General features: G+C 40.9%; 2 protein-coding genes across 2 annotated transcripts in view; both read left to right on the top strand.

The window, feature by feature from the left end:
• The window catches only part of Crebbp (CREB binding protein), a 141,728-nt gene that overhangs the window by 45,950 nt on the left and 74,890 nt on the right, over window positions 1-20,888 (top strand). The window contains 1 exon segment of the mRNA XM_052759244.1: window positions 20,462-20,638. Coding sequence (XP_052615204.1) covers window positions 20,462-20,638 — 177 coding nt within the window.
• Window positions 3,406-3,875, top strand: LOC128123179 (40S ribosomal protein S15a). The gene has a single exon (XM_052759245.1). The coding sequence runs from the start codon at window positions 3,447-3,449 to the stop codon at window positions 3,837-3,839; it is 393 nt and encodes a 130-aa protein (XP_052615205.1). The 5' UTR covers window positions 3,406-3,446; the 3' UTR covers window positions 3,840-3,875.

Raw genomic sequence — 20,888 nt, 5'->3', positions numbered from 1 at the left:
TGTGAAGATGGCCTTCAACTTGTGGTCCTCCTGCCTCCACCTCTTCATTGTGCAAATTACAGGTGTGCTTATGTGGTGCTGAGGATTGCACTAAAGGCTTCATGCGTGCTACGTGAACTCTCTGCCAACTGAGCCATATCCCCAGTCACCTCTGTTAGGAATCTGTCCTTGGAAAGTTCATTGAAACTAAAGAACTTTATAACCCCACAGATGGCTTTTTTTATAATTACAATTTTTAATTAGCATAGGAAATAATTTTTATTGAGTATTTTAATACATACATGTCATTGTTTTTCACACATTCATACTCTCCATTACCCTCTTTTCCTTTTCTCCCAAATAGTCTTGATTATATATATATATGTGTGTGTGTGTGTGTGTGTGTGTGTGTGTATTATATGAATATATATATATATAAAACATTCATATATATAAATAAAATTTATGTGTGTGTGGACACTCATGCCACAGTGCACAGTGTGAGGGCCAAGGGACAACTTATAGGAGTTGGTTCTCTTCTTGTACCATGTGTGTCCTGGTCATTGAATTTGAGTTGTCAGGTTTAGCAGCAAGTGTCTTTGCCCATTGAGCTATCTTTCAGCTTTATAAAGTACTGCCGGTGTACCTTCAATTTGATGGTTGCAGGACCCTGCCCCTAAACACTGTGTTTTGAACCAAGGACCCCATGCATGCTGGTCAGGCACTCTCCTACTGAGCTACATTCTTCAGTAGTGCTTTTGTGTATTTAGAAAAAAACATTTTCTATCTGCATTCTACACATGAGAGACAGCATGAGAAAACAAAATCAAACCCGTAACCCTCTCTCATTCTACTCTCTCATTTGGCCTTTCTCCCTGTAGTTTTTTGGTAGATGGTATATACATGCTTGAAAGATAGTGTGCCCTACAGTTGTAAGGTATGGTTCTTTGTAAAATATCAACTAGAATAAGTTGGCTAATCTTATTAGAATCTTTGCTGGTTTGGGATGGAAGGGTGTATTTTATCAGTTATTAGGAGAGGAATATTTAAAATATGCAGCTTAATATAGGCTTGCCTCCCGCCCCCAGAGTAAAGTCTGAACTTTTATTGGGTTTTTGTTTGTTTTGTTTAGAGATGACCAGGCTGGCCTGGAACTCACAGAGATCCACCTGCCTTGAAGGGTTGAGATTAAAGGCATATACCACCATGCCCAAATTTCATTAGGTAAATATGTATTTCGGGTTGTATTTTTCTGATAAATTGAAACCATTATAAAATACTCATCTCAGCTATTTTAATATTCTGTCTTAAAGTCTACTTTTTTTTTTAAACTAATATAATCATTCTTTCTTTCTTTTTTGGTTTTTCGAGGCATGGTTTCTCTGTGTAGTTTTGGTGCCTGTCCTTGATCTTACTCTGTAGACCAGGCTGGTCTCGAACTCACAGAGATCCCCCTGGCTCTGCCTCCCGAGTGCTGGGATTAAAGGCATGCGCCACTGATGCTTGGCTCCATTCCTACTTTCTTATTAGCATCTGCAATTTACATGTTCCCCTCTTAACTTGCTTGTGTCTTTATATTTAAAATGTTTCTCTTACAAATAGCATTTAGGTAGATCTTACCTTTTATTTATTCTGACAGTCTTGATCTTTTAGATCTTTTGTCCAGTACCCTCCCAATGGAGTCTACTGTTATTAGTCTTTTAGTTGTACTGTTCAGTATTTAATGTTGAGAGCTGGATTCACACACACACCCATTTTCTTTCTTTGCTTTCTCATTTTTTTGAAGTCTAATTCCAACATGTCTGTCATTTCGGAGTCTGGTTTCTTTTGCAATCTTTTGCTTGTTGAGAGAGATTATTCCTAAGTATCAGTTATACTCCCTGCCTTTGTGCATGCCCAGTGAGTTTGGAACGTTGTAGACACAGTGGGTGACATGCTACTGCATGTGTTTGTTGTTTGCTGTTGGAGAATGTGAGTTTTTGTCTGTCATCAGTTACTGTCTTTTCAAGGTTGGTGTTGCCTTTTCTTACCGCAAGGCTTGAAAGAAACCTTGAACATGGTCTTTTGGGGTCTCATTCAATTCCTGGGGTAGTCAACAAAACTTTGGAAGGTGGGCTAATTATACTCTGTCTCCAGTGCTGTACCACTTCTGTTCAGTTCACACATCCTGAGCACTCTATTCCTGCATCCAGCTTGAACAGGCTCCAATTGGGGCTGGTGATGTAGTATCTCCAAGGACACTCGGTTTGATGGCATGAACGTACAATATAGTGATTGTGTGCTTCACACTTTACAAGTGATTTCTGTCTTCTGAGTTGTTCACAGAATAATTTTAGTGTACGAACCTGCAAATTGCTGTGCTTTTCTCAATGTATTTGAGCCATAACACGATGACCAGCTTTTCCAAAATGTTTGTTCTATATTTTGGAAAGAGTTACATGTACCATAGACAGTAATTTGTTGTCCATCTGCCACTAAGTTAAAACACTTAAGGGTTTTTATGCTGATTGTGGTGTAATATTTTTGGCCTTTTTCAATGTGTGTGTGTGCGAGTGTGCATAAATTTTTTTAAGCATTGTCCTAAATTACTGTATTTACTCTTCCTAAATTATGGTGAGTGTGAGCAGGAAGAAGAGGCCATTGTGCTGGTACTGTGCTGAGAGTTCTGCAAATGGGTTCTTTTTGTCTCGTGTTTAATAACCTTCTGAAGTGGGTGGTATATTTACTTTGCACAAGGAGTAACATCTTACGAGCCACAGTCCTGCTTGTACAAGACATCATTCAAAATGACACGTTAGAAAGTAGCAGACTTTTACTTATATCTCACATGTGGTTGACTCAAAATTGTATTTATTTACCACTTGTCTATAAAATGATGAGTATATAATGTCTTGGGTTTTTTCCTTTTCTGTATAAGAACAGATATGCCCCACTACAAAATTTATAGAAAATATAGCTGAGAGTCATTTCCCAGGAGTATTTTTCATTATATGGAAGGATGTACTGCTTACAGTCTAAAGAAGAAAATTCCGTCCCTGAGCACTGAGATTTGCCTGACATCTGCACAGGTCATACCTCTCTAGTTGAAGTATCTATTCAGCCAATCGGGCTTTGCAATGCCCATAAGAAAGTAGACTTTCTCAAGAAGTATATGTGTTTGTGTTGAATGCAGGAGGCCACCATAATTATGTCTCTATACATTTTGAATCTGTAGAACAATCTGCCTCTGAAATGTCTGTCTTTTTATTCTTTGGTTTTTGTTTTGGTTTGTTTTGAGACAGTGTCTCTCTGTATAGACCTGGTTGTCCTGGAACTCACTGTGTAGACCAGGCTGGCCTCAAACTCACACCGATCTGCCTGACTGCCTCCTGAGTGCTGAGGTTAAAGGTGTGCACCACCATGCCTGGCTAAATATCTGTCTTTAAAAATATATACATAGCTTTCCGCCATCTTTCCGCGCCGGCATCATGGTGCGCATGAATGTCCTGGCTGATGCTCTCAAGAGCATCAACAATGCTGAGAAGAGAGGCAAACGCCAGGTCCTCATCAGGCCCTGCTCCAAAGTCATCGTTAGGTTCCTAACTGTGATGATGAAGCATGGTTACATTGGTGAGTTTGAAATCATCGACGACCACAGAGCTGGGAAAATCGTTGTGAACCTCACAGGCAGGTTGAACAAGTGTGGGGTGATAAGCCCTAGATTTGATGTGCAACTAAAAGACCTAGAAAAATGGCAGAACAATCTGCTCCCATCCCGTCAGTTTGGCTTCATTGTACTGACAACCTCAGCTGGTATCATGGACCATGAAGAAGCAAGACGAAAACACACAGGAGGAAAAATTCTGGGATTCTTTTTCTAGAGATGTAAAACACATTAATAAAAAGCCTCCATGGAAAAAAAATATATATATACATATATACATACATATCTGTCTTTAAAAATATATGCATATATACATACATACATATATGAGTATTGCCTGCTTTTGTGTATTGTGTTCATGCAGTTTTTATGAGAGGGCCCTGCCATGACTGCAGTTACAGAGGAACCTGACCCAGGTCCTCTGCAGGACTAGCAAATCCTCTTAACTGCCAGGTCATCTATCTTTCTTATATTGTGATAACAAAGAGAGGTTCGAATTGTAACGTTTTGGGTGTTTTTTTGTTTGGGTGTTTTTTTGTTTTGTTTTTTTCTTTTTTAAGAGTTATTTGATTTTAATATATTTATGGGCATAAGTGTTTTGCTTGCATGTATGAATGTGCACTGCAGTCAGGCCTGGTGCCCTCAGAGGCCAGAAGTGGGTATTGATCTCCTGGAACTAGAGTTACAAGGTATTATGAGCCACCATGCAGGTGGTATGAACTAAACCCAGGTCCTCTGCAAGAGCAATACACACTTTAAACCACTGCACCATCTCTCCAGCCCTACCTGCTTCCAGGGTTTTTAACATTTTATAAATACAGCATAGAGGGGGCTGGAGAGATGGCTCAGTGGTTAAGAGCACTGGTTGCTCTTCCAGAGGACTCAGGTTCAATTCCCAGGACTCAGGTTCAATTCCCAGCACCCACGTGGAAGCTCACAACTGTTTGTACCTCCTATTCCAGGGAATCCAACACCCTCACATAGACATAAATGCAGGCAAAACACCAATGTACATAAAATACAAATAAATTTAAAAAATACAACATAGAATAATATAAACAATGTCTGCATTTTTATTGCTCAAAATTATCACCTGTTGACATTTATTTTTTTTGTCAATTTGCTTTTCATTTTAAAGTCTTTGTTTTTAGCTGTTTTAGATTCATAGAAGATATTCAAGATAGTGCAGAAGTCCTGTGTTCCCTCTTCACTTTTATTCCACTGAACCTTCCTCTTAACATCGCATATTCTTGTGGTACATTTGTCACAGTGACTGAACCAGTACTGGCGCATGATTGACTGACAGCAATACTTGAATCCAACTTCCTAGATTTTTTTTTTTCTTTATAGCCTCCTGTTTTTGGAGCCCTTCTAAGATATTGTACCATGTGTAATAATCACAGTTCTTTAGGTTTTTCTCAGAGGTGGCATTTTTCTTAATTGTTTCTTGTGTTTTGATGCCCTTGACAGTTTTGAAACTGATTAGGGATATTGCTGAATGTTCCCCTTTTGGTATTTCTCTGATGTTTTTCTCATAAGAATAAGATTATAAGGTCTGGAGAGATGGCTCAGTGGAAAGCACTTGTTGCTATTGCAAAGGACCTGGGTTTGGTTCCCGGCTCCCACATGGTCCCAACCATTTGTAACTCCAGTTCCATGGGATCTGACCATTTCTACAGGCACTAGGTGTACATGTGGTATAGACACATATATGTAAGCAAAACCACCAGTAAACATAAAATGTTTAAATTTTTTTTAAAGAATAGAGTCATAAGAATTTGTTGGAAAATCCAGCTATTTTCCTCTCATCCCATCAAGGATGCACATAACCATCAACATGACTCATTATCATGCATGATGTTGCTCTTAATGCTTGGCTTTGCTTTGATTGTTAGGTTTCTTTGCTCTAACATTCTTCTTCTCCTCCCTCTGTACTGTCACACACCTAAGGGTGGGGATTATGTTCCCCTTCCTTTAAGGTGGAATGTCTATATAATTTATTTGCACAGATTTGTCTCTTCATAGTTTTTCATTAAATTTAGATTAAAATATACATGCTTCGGGCTGGAGAGATGGCTCAGCGGTTGAGAGCACTGGCTGCTCTTCCAGAGGTCCTGAGTTCGGTTCCCAGCAACCACATGGTGGCTCACAGCCATCTTTAATGGGATCTGGTGCCCTCTTCTGGCATGTAGGCAGAATACTGCATACATAATTAATAATTAATTAATTAATTAATTAATTAAAAATATATACATGCTTCATCTTGTTTAAAAACTTGGTATTGGCTGGGTTTGGTGGCACACATCTTTAATATCTCCTCATGAGGCAAAGGCAGGTGGATCTCTGGGGTCAAGATTAGCCTGGTCTACATAGCAAGTTTCAGCAGCCAGAGTTACATGGTGAGCTCCTGTCTCAAAACAACAACAATAACAAAAAACCTAGCAACAACAACAGAAACCTCTGTAACCATTAAAAACTATGCATATTGACTTGACTTATTGTAACTGTTCATGACTTTTTGAATTATTAGTTGTTTTTTTTCTATTAGTTTTCTCTATTGATTCTTTCTGCTTCTGAGGGTTTAACAACCACATTTTCAGGTGAAAATTTTGCTGTTCAAATTTTGAGGTTCAAGTGGGGGTATGGGTGAATTTCAACAAAAGATTTTTCGATAGTCATTCTTTTAAAATTTAGGTATGCTATACCAGCATAGATGTAACAGGACCGCAATTTCAAGGCCAACCTGGACTACATATTAAAATCCTGTGTCTCTCACACAAAAACATACTTGAAAATTAGATTTATCCTCAAGCAGAGATGCTTACCTTAAATGTGTATTCTGTCTTAATTTTGGCTGTAGGTAGACAGTTTTGAGCTCTTGTATATTTTGAGACAAGCATCTAAAAGTCTCTGACATTCCCTGTTAAGAACCAGGAAATTTTTTGGGCAGTAGTGGAGGACACATTTAATCCCAGCACTCAGGAGGCAAAGACAGGCAGATCTCTGTGAGTTCAAGGCCAGCCTGGTCTAAAGAGCGAGTTCCAGGACAGCCAGGGCTATACAGAGAAACCCTATCTTGTTTAAAACAACAACAACAAAACCCAGGGATTTAATGTTGGTGACATTTTCTTATTAGGAAGTGCCAGTATTTAATCAGTGGATAGTGATGTAAAACTTCTAGGGATATATATCTGCATATTGCCTATTAAGGATAGAAATATGGCTCTTTACCTTTGACTTTTGAAAAATAGCACAGTCTCTGTAGTCAGGACTGCAGTTAGTGCTTTATTCTCTTAAGTGGAAACTTCATGTGCTCAAAACTGAGCTGTACTCATTTTCTATTTCTCTACCAAGTAATAAAGAATGAGCTGGAACACAGGCCATCTTAAATCCTTGCCACAAAGCGAAAGGTAATGCTGGGAGGTACAGATTTCAAACATTGTCTTGCGGTTACTGACTTTAGTTTTTACCTGTCTTTTTAAACTTAGAAAGTGTTCATTTCAGAGAGTCCTGGTTGCTTAGAGAAATATTTTGTATTCTATTTTTGGAAAGAGATCTTAAAGCCACCTCAAGATTGTACAGTGCCTTGTGGTTTTTCAGAGCATTTTCCTATGTGCTGTCCCATTGAAGTCAGAAACCAGAAGTCAGCATGTCCTGTGCAGATGACAAGTGGAAGTATATATTCTCAGCCATGAGCAGGTGTTCTTCTTGGACAGGCATGGGGTACAGAGATAAGAATGGATGAGGAGGTTATAGTGTGTGTGTGTGTGTGTGTGTGTGTGTGTGTGTGTGTGTGTGTGTGTGTGTGTGTGTGTGTATTTTGAGTGAGTGTGATGAATGGGAGATAAAGATAAAGCACTGGCACATTTGCTTGTAGGGTCACTGCCTTCTTGGCAGCTGTGCCTTCTGGGTTGTCTGGCCTAGCCTTTGACTGTTGTACTGCTGTTGCTACCACTCCAGAGGGTTCTGTAAGCGAAGGAGAAGGGAGCAAAAGGAGATGGGCAGCTCTTAACTCTTCGACTAAGTCCTTAGAATTTGATTGGCAGATTTGAGCAGCTTTCATCCTGTTTGTCATTGTTGTGAATGCTGTTTTTCTTTTTTTTGTTTTGTTTTTTTCGAGACAGGGTTTCTCTGTGTAGCTTTGTGCCTTTCCTGGAACTCACTTGGTAGCCCAGGCTGGCCTCGAACTCACAGAGATCCACCTGGCTCTGCCTCCCAAGTGCTGGGATTAAAGGCGTGCGCCATCACTGCCTGGCGTGAATGCTGTTTTTCTGAGATGATATTTAGTTCATAAGCATTGATAGCCAGCTTATTCTTGTTTTCTTTTTCTCTCTGTTTGTTTGATTGATTGTGCATGCGAGAGAGAGAGAGAGAGAGAGAGAGAGAGAGAGAGAGAGAGAGAGAGAGAAGAAGAAGAAGAAGAAGAAGAAGGAGGAGGAGGAGGAGGGGAGGGGAGGGAGGCTGATTGACTGATTACTATGTAACCTTGTCTAGCTTGGAACTTGATATATTGATCAGGCTTGCCTCAGATGGCCCAGCAGATAAAGGTGTTTGCTGTGGAAGCCTGACACTTGACTTTGATCGCTAGAACCCATGGAGGAAGGAGAGAACCAATTCTCAAAAGTTGTCCTCTGACTTCTATACATGTGATGCTCACGCACATCCTCACAAACAAATAATAAAAGATCTTTCATAAGCCAAGTGTGGCACGTGCCTTTAATCCCAGGATCTCATAGTTTGAGGCTATCATTTGATTCACATAGTGAGTTGCAGACCAACCAGAACTATTTAATAAGACCCTGGCTCAAAAACAACAAGGAAAACACACACACACACACACACACACACACACACACACACACACACACACACACACACACACACAAAACCCCACACCTTTCTCTTTATAGATGGCTACATACTTGTGATACTGTAGATATTTAAGTTACTGGAGTAGAGATAAACTTTGAAACTGCAATAATGGTAGAGATCCAGCCTTCTTCCAGTGTCTTGCTCTTGCCATGTTCTCCTTTATGCTGATGATGTTGAACATTCCTGGTGTTGTATAGCAGGTGTTCAAGGTCCAGTTCTGGTTTGGTCTGTTGAGCCTGACTTCTTGGACTGGGAATCCTCTCTCCATCTAGAAATCCAATTGATCAGATGAAAGCATTCATCTGATTTCTTTGGGTCTTATGTCTGTTACCCTGATCGTGAGAATACTTGCCCCTCCTGCATAGTAGTTTTACCACTCCATAGTACCTTCTGAAAGATAACTAACAGATAACTTTGTTCTTAGTTGATAAATGTGTGTATGACCACTGCCTTTTCAACTTCCACTATCCCAGCAACAGAGCTGAGCTTAGTAGCAGGTAGGCTAGCTGGGATGTGGTGGCACACACCTTTATTCCCAGCACCCAGGAGGCAGAGACAGGTGGATCTCTGAGTTTGAGGACAGCCAGGGCTACACGGAGAAACCCCATCTCACAAAAAAAGAAAAGAAAGCAGCAGCAGGTGTGCTATGTAATAGTTCCCATGTAAGTCTCATTGCTGGAAGAGTCTGCTCCTTATATAAGGTGGCTCATGTGTGTGTGTGTGTGTGTGTGTGTGTGTGTTCGTTGTTTAGTGACTGTAATGGCATCTTGCTCTTTGAACTTGGGAGCTAAGTATATTCAGGTAATCTCACTCCAGTCTCTAGTAAGCTCTCCAATGCTCAGGTACCAAATAACTCCTAATGAAGCAGCATCTTTGGCTGCCACGATTGAGCCAGAGTTCAAATTGCAGTGATAATTGCACCTTTGTTGTACCAGGAGCCAACACATGATTGCTGAAGCAGTAGACATAAACTGTTTGAGCAACACATAGCTGTTGGTGTCCTGATTACAGTTGTTTCTGTTTTCCCTCTTTCCTACCTTTTCTGCAAAGACTGGTGGGAAAGATCTGATAGTGGAGGCCAAGTCTCATTCATTCAGATACTTTTCTAGTCACACTATAATACATTAGAGCAGTGTGTGACAGTTTATAGCTGTATAGTAATCTCAGGGCCATTTGGTTTGGTTTACCTAGTTGTGTTTAGTGCTTGATGACAGCTTCAGTTAATATTTTAAATATAGTTGTGCAGCCAGACAGTGGGTCATTTTGTCATTTTGGGCAGTTACAGTGCTAGAGTAGAGAATGAGTTTAAAAAACAATTTCTCCTTGTGATAAAATAATACTTGATGTAGATGTTTTAAATACTACAGAAGTTTTAAAAGAGGAAGAACTGGGACTGTTGGAACAGCTCATTAGAGACTTGCCATAAAAAACCTGATGACCTGAGTTTGGTCCCTGGAACTCACATGAAGGTAGAAGAGAGAACTGACTTGACAAAATTGTCTTCGACCTCCACATGTTAACATACACATACTCACACCCCTTCACACATGTTAACACATCTCTCTCTCTCTCTTTCTCTCTCTCTCTCTCTCTCTCTCTCTCTCCCTCCCTCCCTCCCTCCCTCCCTCCCTCTCTCCCCCCCCCCCTCCCTCCCTCCCTCCCTCTCTCCCCCCCCCCACTCACACACACACACACACACACACACACACACACACACACACACACACACAAAAATATACATAAAATACAGTTTAAAGAAAGGAGGAAAATCCTCCAGATTAATCACTAAATGTTTTGCAGTTGCACCCCACCCCAACCCTTGCTGTGTGTGTGCATGTTTCTTGGGGATTATATACTTTGTGGTCTGTTTTTCTCTTTTTAATCTTATAGGGCGCTTGTCTCTGTCAGTAACCATGTGCTGTTTATACTATGTGAGTCATCTCACTACTTGACCAGTCTCTTGGCTCTGCTTCCCCACTCTTTTGCACTTCTCTGGGTCTCTGTGTGTCAAATGCTAAAGGTCTTAGCTTCCTATGAGTCCTCTGACAAACGGGCATCACTAGTCAGGAGCCCATCAGGAGCCCCTGATTTAAGAATGTCATTTGTCCATGATCTCTTTGATAGGGCTTTTCACAGTTCAGTAGTTGATATACTGTAGAGTTGCACATGTTTTAAAATGACAGTCGCTCGCCTTTGAGTGTGCTTTACACTTCATGTGATGGCATTTAGAGTTCTGGGTCTACCTTTACCTATTCCAGCCCTCCTGTTGTCACTGATGTATAAAGCTTGGCAGGAGGAGCAGCACAGAGCCTGTTTGTATCCCTATGTTCCTCTTAGAGCTTGTCCTACATACTGTTCCCTCACTGTCGTGATAAAGCCAACAGCCACTTGCAAGAACTTGTTGGGATTGGAGAGTTAGGTTAGTGGTTAAAGAACGCTTGCTGCTCCTCTGGGAGACCTGAGTTTGGTTCCCAGCACCCACTTTGGTCAGCTTACAACTGCCTGTAACTTCAGCTTCAGGGGATCTGACAGTCTTCTAGCCTTCATGGGTACCCATGGCATACACATGTGTAGAACATACATACATACATGGGTACCCATGGCATACACATGTGTAGAATATATATATATATATATGAAAATACATACCTTTCTAAAAGAGAACTTGTTCTTGTTTCGTGCCCTGGTGTAGCAGAGGTACATTGCCTGCGCTTGCTTTCTTCTGGGTTCTACTCTGTCCTTCCATTGCTCTGGGTCTTGCATTATTGATACTTACATTACATTGCTCCTTTGAGCCTTCCTCGAGTATCCGTTTGTCATTTTTATCAGTGAGTGGACTGTGAATTGTGAAGGATGGCATATCTGTCCTTTGTGTAGAGGGTTTGGGGCACATGTGTAGTTCATCCAATGATGATGTATTCTGCTGTGTCATATAGCTTAGCTACAGTGTGAATTAAATTTGTGTTGATAAAGGAAAATGTTATTTTTCCTCATGTCTCCCATTTATTTCCTCTTCCCCTTCTTCTTCATTGCTACTGTGGGCCAGGCTGGAAAGGACTGCTTAATCCTTAAGAGGCTGTTCTTCTGCCTTAAAAAAGTACTAGGATTTGATGGAATTAGGCAAAACAATCCACTTACGTTTTGTTGCCCTCTTTTGACTTACTTTGCTTTGTACTCCATGCTTTCTGTAAAGTACTGTGGGTAAGAAAGAGTACAGAAAGTGAAGCTGTGGGCTCTTGGTTCCTTTGCTGCTGCTGTTTACACAGCAGGGTCTACCCTATGGGATCTTTTATAGTGGTCGTTGGCCACATTGAGAGCATCGCTGATATCAGACCCTTCCGGGCCAGCCAGATTTGGGGTCCCAAATTGTTCCTCACTGAGAATACCTGCATTTCCCAGGAGTGTAAAGCTGTCATGTAATTTAAGCTGATTGGAACTAAAAAAGGCATAAGACTTAAGATCTGAAGGAATTGTGAAAGTTCCGCTGTGGTCACCTGAATGTTGCTGTTTTTTGCATGAAAAAATTAGGCTGGAGGCAAGAGGTTTGTCCCTGCCATGTGGTCAGTTAGGAGCAGGATTAGAAACAAATTGCCAACTGCTTCCAGCCCAGTGTTTTGGTTATGAATAAACATAGATTGCATCCTGAAGAGATGATGTCTCCAAAGGTCATGGCCTGCTGAGGCATAGCACCGGTATTGGAGTATTGGCTTCATTCAAAAAAATTCTAGTATTCCAGGCCTAGAGTTCTTACTGCCCTGTCATGGTGCCTTAATAGAAGTCATACCCAAGGAAAACATGAGAAATGTTCTAAATACTTTTGAACTAGGATTTACTATTGACAGTAAGTGTTGAGGTCTGAGTCTGTCTTCCTCAGTGCTACCAGGATGTAACTGTTACCTGCCCATGCCAGCTCACCTAATTCTGCTTCCCAGGTGAGCTCTGGTTGGTCAGTGTGCTTGCTGCCTATGGCATTGTCATTAATGGTATATGTCCCTTAACTTTCCATTCATCAAGTTGTGGTGCTGGAATGATTCCAGGAGCAAGTGGGTGATAGCTGCCGACTGAATACAGCCGTGCCTTTCCATGAAAACTGCTCTTCTTGGCTTTTTTCCAGTAGTGGTGGGTTGCCAAGAGAGAAATGCTTTGACTTTACAAATGATGTAGCCGTAGTCTAGTTTAATAATGGTTCTTCTTTCCATTAGAAATGAATAGTTTTTGATCCTTAAATTATTTACAATTTTTTGTTTCATATATATGGAATCATATTTTTGTTGTTGTTTCTTGGTTTGGTTTGGTTTTTCCAGACAAGGTTTCTCTATGTAGCTCTGGCTGTCTTGGAACTCGCTGTGTAGTCCAGGCTGACCTCAAACTCAGAGATCCGCCTGCCTCTGCCTCCAGAGTGCTGGGATTAAAGGTGTGCCCCACCTCACTCAGCTGAACCATATTGTTTTCATAAAACTTACGTAGATGTGTGGTTGTATTCCACTGCATAGAGAAAGGTTGAAAGTGTCCGCCTAACTAACCGAAGATGCACCAAGTGGAGCAGTTCCTTTGTGGCCCACATGCGAGCAGGAGGCACCTTGGTTTCTTCATTCATGAGTGGTTTTGTTCTGGTTCAAATTTCAGCTAGTGTGCATTATGCTAGCATATTCTAATTCTTTATTTTTCTTAAGACAATCTTCCTATATAGCCTAGTCTGATTCTCCTGCCTCAGCTTCCCAGGTACTGGGACCATAGGTGTAGACCACCATGCCCAATTGCTTCTTAATATGTTTTAAGTTGGAATGAACAAAGTTTTTAAGTTGAAAATATTTGTGATTGTCTGGAATTGTTTGAAAGCAATTGTCTCTTCATAGTGTTTGTATAGGTAGTGAGCCCAAAGAGTGCTCTCATCCTAGTGTTTTCATGGTTCTCAGGACATGTCTCCCTGTTAGATGCAGTGAACCCAGCTGTCCTCTTGCTGCCAAATTGTATGGAAGCTGCTCCCAATCGCTTGACATTCTCAAAACTCCGCTCCTTTATTTCATTATTATTGTAGGCAAACATTGGAAAGAAGCCATATTTAGTGTAATTTGACCCCAAAGCCTCAGGATAATCATGGGAGTATAAGTAGCCAACATTCATGTATTTTCTGTATGGCAGCTCCAATTTGGAATTCTTCATGAATGTGATTTTTTTTTTTTAAATTCTCACACAGCATTTAGAAGGAGGTATTTTCATTTCCATTGTATACCAAAGCATAGAGAGACTTAAGTAAATTGCCCAAGAAAGGTCACACAGATAGCAAGTGGCAGAGCCACCATTCAGACCAAGCTAATACCCCAAAGCCCACAGGCTTGGCTATAAGAAATTACTGCCTCTGTAAATGGCATCTTATTTGTGGGAGTGTGCTCATATTTGTTGTGCCCTTACATCAAGCATTAAACTGCCATTGTCCCACTGACTATAGTTTGCCAGGTCTTTGTGGACAGAGCCAGTGTCTGTCCAGTGGTAATCATTTTAGTCTGGTGTACTTAGAGGACATAGTTCTATGCAATGGGGAAATAACAGTCCTCATGGTGTAGGACAGTGTCTCTGGACTGAACATATGGCACTTAGAGTGAGGTCTTGAGCTGATCTCTGATGTTCCTGAGCTTTCTAGGCAGCCCTTTGCTTGTGTATGAAGTGATAGGTAGCTTATTGCTGAAAGTCATACTTGGTTTTTCTGTATGTTTTCTGGTCTCACTTCCTTCCTCCACATGCTATGCTATGTGGTTTTAAATTTATATAAAAGTATGAGGAAAACTAAAGTCTACTTTTGAAATAATAACTTGTGGTCTTACTGAAATCATATCAAACTTACCACTTGTCACCAGAACCATTCCCCATGGCCCTGCTGAGTCCCTGTGAGCTCCTGCATGGCAGCATATGTCTGCTTGTCTTCCCCTTCCTCCTGCTGGTCATATAGCCTGTCCCATTAAGATGTGTAGCTTTGGTCATATCTATCTGGCATTTCATTGGAGTTGGACCATCCTTTGAGTATTTGATTAGTCATCTGGAGATGAAAATCGACTGTGGTCACCTGAATGTTCCTGTTGTATGCATTTGTTGATGAATGATTGACTTCGTGAATGGTTAGCTGTATACGGTAAAAGTCTTACGTGAAGCATAGGGTTCTTTGAGGTCAGGGACAAGTTACTTATTCTCTGAGTATTGCAGTAGCTTCAATTCATTTTCTCATGGGCAAGCAATATTCATTCTTAGGAGCTTAGGAATCCTAATGGACCTCTTTTGAAAATCTAATAATGTATCTTTTCCACACACACGTATGCATGTGCCAGGTGTTAATATTTTAAACTAAACTCCTCTGTCCTGTCCCTACTGATGATGCAAGTTGTCTCTGCCCATTGTTTCAGCCCAGTGGACTGTGGACTGTTCTTTGGGAGAAGAGCTACCACTGGTGTGGCCTCAGTGTGGAGAAAATGCTTCTCTGGTTCTCACCCTACAGGGAAGCAAGAAGGTAGATCTGTGGCATACCACTGCTGTAAAAGCTTGCCCTTTTCAGTGACCCACCAGTGCCTTCGACTCACTGACTTTTCAATATCAGGGCCATTGCACCTTAAACCTTAGTTTTTGGATTTCTGTGTCTTACCTTTTTAATTGGTAAGACATATGTTTATTATCTTTTTGATACAGATCTTACTAGATGAGTTAGGAGAGGAAGGTGAACAGTTAGGATGCTCTCTTGGTTACTGCAGTGGAGAGAGAATCTTTGTGCTCTTTTGGAGCCCAGAGTTTGTTTTAATAATAATTAATAGCTGTTATATCATTATAAGTTGTTGTTCCCCCATTGAAGCAAACTGAAGAGGCTTTTTGCAACCAGAGGTGCTCACTGAGGCTAATGGGTTAGTATTCCGGTGCCCAGATTCGTTTGTTTTTTTTTGCGGGGAGGTGTGTCTCTAGGTTAGGACATAATGGGGTCTTGCACCAAAGCCAAGGTTTGCTGGCATAGGAAATATAGCAGAGAGAATTTGCTTTATGGCCAGACTGTTCTCCTATCTGTGTTGTGATCAAACACAAAACTGCCATACTGTAAAAATCAACGTTTTTAGCATGACCAGGTGAACTGCCAGTTGACTATCTAGTAACTAAGAACCTTAAAAGTATATTATTTTATACTGTTTATTATTATTTGTTTGTGTGCATGGCATATGTATGTGTTGGTGTAGGTGTGACTTATAGACACATGTCACTGTGCCCAGCTTTTACATCAGTGCTGAGGATCTGAACTCAGAAATCCTCAATGCTTGTGTGATCAGCACTTGACCAGCCCCCACCCCACCCCCAAAGTTTAGAAGATAGAAAGAGGGCAGCGGCTTCTCTGAGTCCCGGTCCCCCCCCCCCCCATCATGCTATGCTGTTGTGCTCTAGCTTCAGTGACTTGCTTTCTCCAGGGCTGACAGATGCTTTTGTTCTGGGGGGACTCTTAAAGTGGTGATATCTTGGAGTGATCATTTATTTAGTTCCCTCCCCAAACACTAAGCACCTTCAGTGTGAGACAAGTGTTTGAGAGAAGCAAGATCTCCTGGTTTTGTGCTCCAGACAGACTCAGCATGAATTGGCCTAAGTACTATTGTGGCAGATAACTCTGTGGAGTTGAACAGTGCTCTGTGCCTTCCATCATCTGTCTATGATGTATCTGTCAGTGTAGAAGAAGGATAGCCCATCCTTTCTTCCATTGTGTTGAAGTCTGTCAGTTGATTATGGTTGTGCAGCCTAGGACCTGAGCAGCTTCTGGCTGATTTGCTGGATAATTGCCAGGTTGCCACAAGTGCCCTTGTGTCAGTGAACAAAGCTTGCATGGGTTTCTTCTTGGCCTATAGGCCCTTCCCTCATGGGATCTCCTACCTTGGCTGTGCAGGCTCAGATCTAGCACTTGAGTTTCTTACCTTATCTGTTGTGCACATTTTTCACTCATGGGAGCTGCAGTTTACATATTTTTTATTCTCTTAGTAAAGAAAGACATTACCAGATAAGCGGATTCTTGAATGAGCAACTGGCATACATGATCACAGTGCTTTTTCATGGCAAGTGCATAGAGCTGTGAAGCATTATTTAATAGATTCCACTTTAGGAGAGTTTTTGTTGTTTTGTTTTTGACTCCTACTGTACTTTTCTGTTTTCTGAGATTGACTTGAATTAAGTACTAGGAGCTTGTTTGGAAAGACAGAGTAAAAATACATTTTACTGTGTGGGCTACTGGTAATTGAGGAGAATATCAACATTCTACAGTTTATTTTGTTCCAAAAAATTTCACCATAACTGACAGTTCCTTTTTTGCTTTGGGTTATACTCAAGAGTTTCAGTAGCAGATTTAAACTAAATCTGATAAGCTTCAGTTGAGAATAAAGCTAAGTTTATTGGGTTATTAACAAGTAACTGTTAGGAAATTAAAAAGACTAAGTAGGTTTGATTACTGATTGGATTTAGACAATTTTATTGTTTGATTGTGTGCACTGGTGCTAAGCAGTGTATTAGCCTAGTCTTGGGGGCCATAGATAATTATTTTGATCAGTGAAGAATAGATACAGAATTGGGAATCCAGAAATCTAGATAGATATTCTAAAAGTGAATGGCTTTTCCCTAAATCTGTAGCTGAGGCCATTGATTTCTACCTAATATGTCACTCCTTTTAAGATGAGACAAGCCACTTGAGATGAACTTGGTGACCCTTTGGAGACTTAGGTCTACTTCTTTGGCCTTAAAACTTAACTACTAGCTCTGATCTGACTGCGAATGGGCTAGTGCTGGAAATGGGCATGGTGCCATATACTCAAGTTTGGGCCTCCTTAGTTAGTCTGCATTTCTTTTTGTTATAGGCTCAGAATGGGACTTTTGCCCCTAACTTTTAAAATGTGTAGTAAGTTCCTTTGAGCTGGATGTCTGCAATATGCTGTCTATGACCTTAGACTTTGCCCATGATTTCCTTTGGGAATTAAAGCCATGCTGAAATGGTCAGCTTGCCTAGGAGAAAAGATGCCAAGAAATTTCCTAAAGAAAGCTGAGTATGTTAATAATACACAAGGCTGAGATGGGAGGATCATGAGTTCAAAGCTAGCCTAGGCAACAAACACAGCAAAACAATATCTTTTTGTTGTTGTTGTTATTTTGAGACAGGGTTTCTCTGTGTAGCTCTGGCTGTCCTGAAATTCACTCTGTAGATCAGGCTGGCCTCAAACTCACAGAGATCCGCCTGGCTCTGCCTCCTGAGTGCTGGGATTAAAGGCATGTGCTACCACTGCCCAGCAAAACTATATCTTAGTAATTTAAAATTGAAGAAAGGGGATGGGGTAATTGGAGTAGAGAGGGAGGAAGAAATTTTCTAAAGAAACCTATGAGAATGTTTCAAAACACAGTATTACCCCTTAAAATCATCCAGTTAGAAAGTGCCAGAGTCTAATCAGGCAAACTAACCTATCTGACCAGATACACACCTCATTTTCACTGTGGCAAGGTGATTTTTGAAATAATGTCAGGAATGTTTGTAGTTTCAGAAACAGATTTTTTTTTTAAAAAAAAAAAGAATAGGTCAGGCATACTTTCAGAATCATAGAGAGCCTTTGGGGAAGTTTATTGTTCTGGTACTTGTGGTCTCTTTCTTCAGTTTAGGGGCATATGCTGGCACTGGCCCTTTCCCATACCCTGCATGCTACCTACTTTGGTTCTTGGTGCTAATTATTCTTGCTGCTGTATTCTAATTAAGCTGGAAGCTTCCAGCCAACGTTGTTGTTTTTTTTTTGTTTTTTTTTTTTTTTTAATGTTTGTCAAGTTCAAGTATATAAGGAGCAAAGTTCCTTGGTGAGTAGGAAAACTCTCTATACATCCTCAACTGGGCTTGGCTCAAAGCAGACACGGGTAAATACTGGTGACAGTGAGGGTGGATTGATTGTGTGTGGGGTGAATGAAATAATGTGCTCAGAAATGTTTGGTGAGAAATTTAGAAATTAGAAGTTTTACTTCTGTGAGTTTTTGTTGCTGTTTTTCAAATTCTAGGTCCTTAAGAAAAGTATTTCAGAGTCAGTGAGATGGTCAGCTGGTAAAGCACTTTTCCACCAAGCCTATAATGGCCTGAGTTTATGTAATAAAATAAATTCAGAGTAGTGGTTGCTACTTGAATTAACCTAGTGTGTTTCTTTCTGAGAACAGATAATTCTGTTTGTTTTTCTGAGTTTCTAGTTGCATTTTCAGAAAGGTGAGAAAGCTCAGGTGCATATAGCAAGCTCCCCCTCTCTGCCCCTTTGACATATAGGCATTATTGACATCATTTGGAGTTAGTTGTGTTGCATGTGGATTTGTTGGCAATCTAGACTTTTAGAGTTAAAAGAAATGAAATGATCTAGTGCCCTTGGAAGCAGACAGATTGATGTCCACAGAAGGAATATACATTATACAGAGTGAGCTTACCTACATGACAGTTACCAGCTGAGACTGATAGTGATTTCTTAGGTAGAACTTAGCCAGTGCTTGTTGCTGAGAATGAAACCTGTGGTGTAGAACATTTAGTGAAACTATCTTCCACTGAGCTATATCTCCAGTGTAGGTGGAGTTTTTCTGTATTTTGACAGCTGCTTCCCAAGTTGGGATAACACAGAAGCTTAATATTAATTGTAAATGCTCAGCCAATAGCTCAGGCTTGTTACTAGCTAACTCTTACATTTTAAATTAACCCATATTTCTTATCTATGCTTTGCCACGTGGCTTGATACCTTTTCTCAGTACAGCACATTCACCTTGTTTCTTTCTGCATCTGCCTGAGACCTCCTAGACTCCTGTGACTCTGTCCTTCTTCCTCCCCAGCATCCTCTTAGTCTGGTTGTCCCGCCTATACTTTCCGCCTGGCTACTGGCCAATCCGCTTTATATTAACAATGAGAGCAACACATTTTCACAGTGTACAGGATTATTCTACAGCACCCCAGCCTAGTTGTAATTTCTTGAATGGAACTTTGGCCCTTGGAGGTCTTCCCTGATCAAGATTGTTCCTCCCAGTCCAAACATCAGACTGTGATGCCAGACATGCAGAGCAAGCAGTAGATGGCAGGGAAAATGTTTTAGCTCTGTGAAAAAGAGGCAGGCAACTTGAACACCCTGCCTCTTTATTCCTCCTCAAGGGACTGGGTACTACTTACTTGGGCACTATTTTGGAGACTCCCACATATACTCAAAGAGTTTGGAGCTAATTAGACCTGAGGAAACTGGCCCAGCACTGTGTATGGCTGGCCTCTGGAGGCAGAGGTGGGAGTCCCTCCTTCTTGACCTTGCCTTAATCTACCAGATAGTTGGTTTTATTTCACCATAGTTTAAAAGAAAAAACATTGAGCATGTGTAATAAAGGGTGATAGAGTCTCTACTGTTGTGCAGTTGGCAGTTAGTGTGCTTCACTTCTCACCCCCCCCCCCACTCACGTGCCTTGCTGCATCATTTTTATGCAGAGCCCACATATTTTATCCTTTCATTGCTAGTGTTCCTACTTTGCATTTTAAACTAGTTGAAACTTAGTTAAAATGTGATGAGGAACCTGAGAGAAACAAAGCACTTAGGGAGTAAAGATGAGCTGAAGAAGCCCCCATGGTCATCAACTCAAGGCCTTTGCTGTGTAGGACTTGCTGGTGCTGGACAGGGCTTTGGCCAATGGGGAGGAAAAAGGTGCTGCCTCTTCTGGGGTGGTGATTAGGACAGGGACGATCTAGTCGTTTAAGGCCACTTAGTTAGCTTTCTGTTTGTAGCATTAACTTTTTGAATGAATTCGTCTTTTCACAATTTTAAGAGTGAACTCTGATAATGCGGTTTTTATTTATAAGTGGCGGGAGGGGTCGCAGGAGATTTACACCTTGGCATCCAGTGGGTCAGACAAGCATTTCTAAAGTTTTTTTTTTTTTTTCATGGATGATTGTGTCATGACAGATGATTGTTCCTGTTTTTGTTTCAGATGGGAATGACTGGTAACACAAGTCCATTTGGACAACCATTTAGTCAAACTGGAGGGCAGCAGATGGGAGCCACTGGAGTGAACCCCCAGTTATCCAGCAAACAGAGCATGGTCAATAGTTTGCCTGCTTTTCCTACAGATATCAAGAATACTTCAGTCACCAATGTGCCAAATATGGTAAGTTACCCTTGGTTTTCTATGCTTCGGGTCTTGGTGGGTGCTTTGGCATATGGATTTTATGGTGCTTACAGTGAAGAACTGTAACTGAGAGTATGCCATTAGTGATAGGAACATAACCCACATGACTGAAGAGCACAGTGAGCTTTACATTTTCTGTGTTGAGCTAGCAACAAGATGGATAGGGAAGGTTGATTTAGCTGCTCTTCCCAGATTCTTTTTTGTTGATGGGATCATGTATGTGAATTTA

Source organism: Peromyscus californicus, unplaced genomic scaffold (genome assembly GCF_007827085.1).
Source record: "Peromyscus californicus insignis strain IS unplaced genomic scaffold, ASM782708v3 Scaffold_3__1_contigs__length_106647218, whole genome shotgun sequence".
Classification (NCBI taxonomy): domain Eukaryota; kingdom Metazoa; phylum Chordata; class Mammalia; order Rodentia; family Cricetidae; genus Peromyscus; species Peromyscus californicus.
This window is presented reverse-complemented; position numbering and strand designations above follow the sequence as displayed.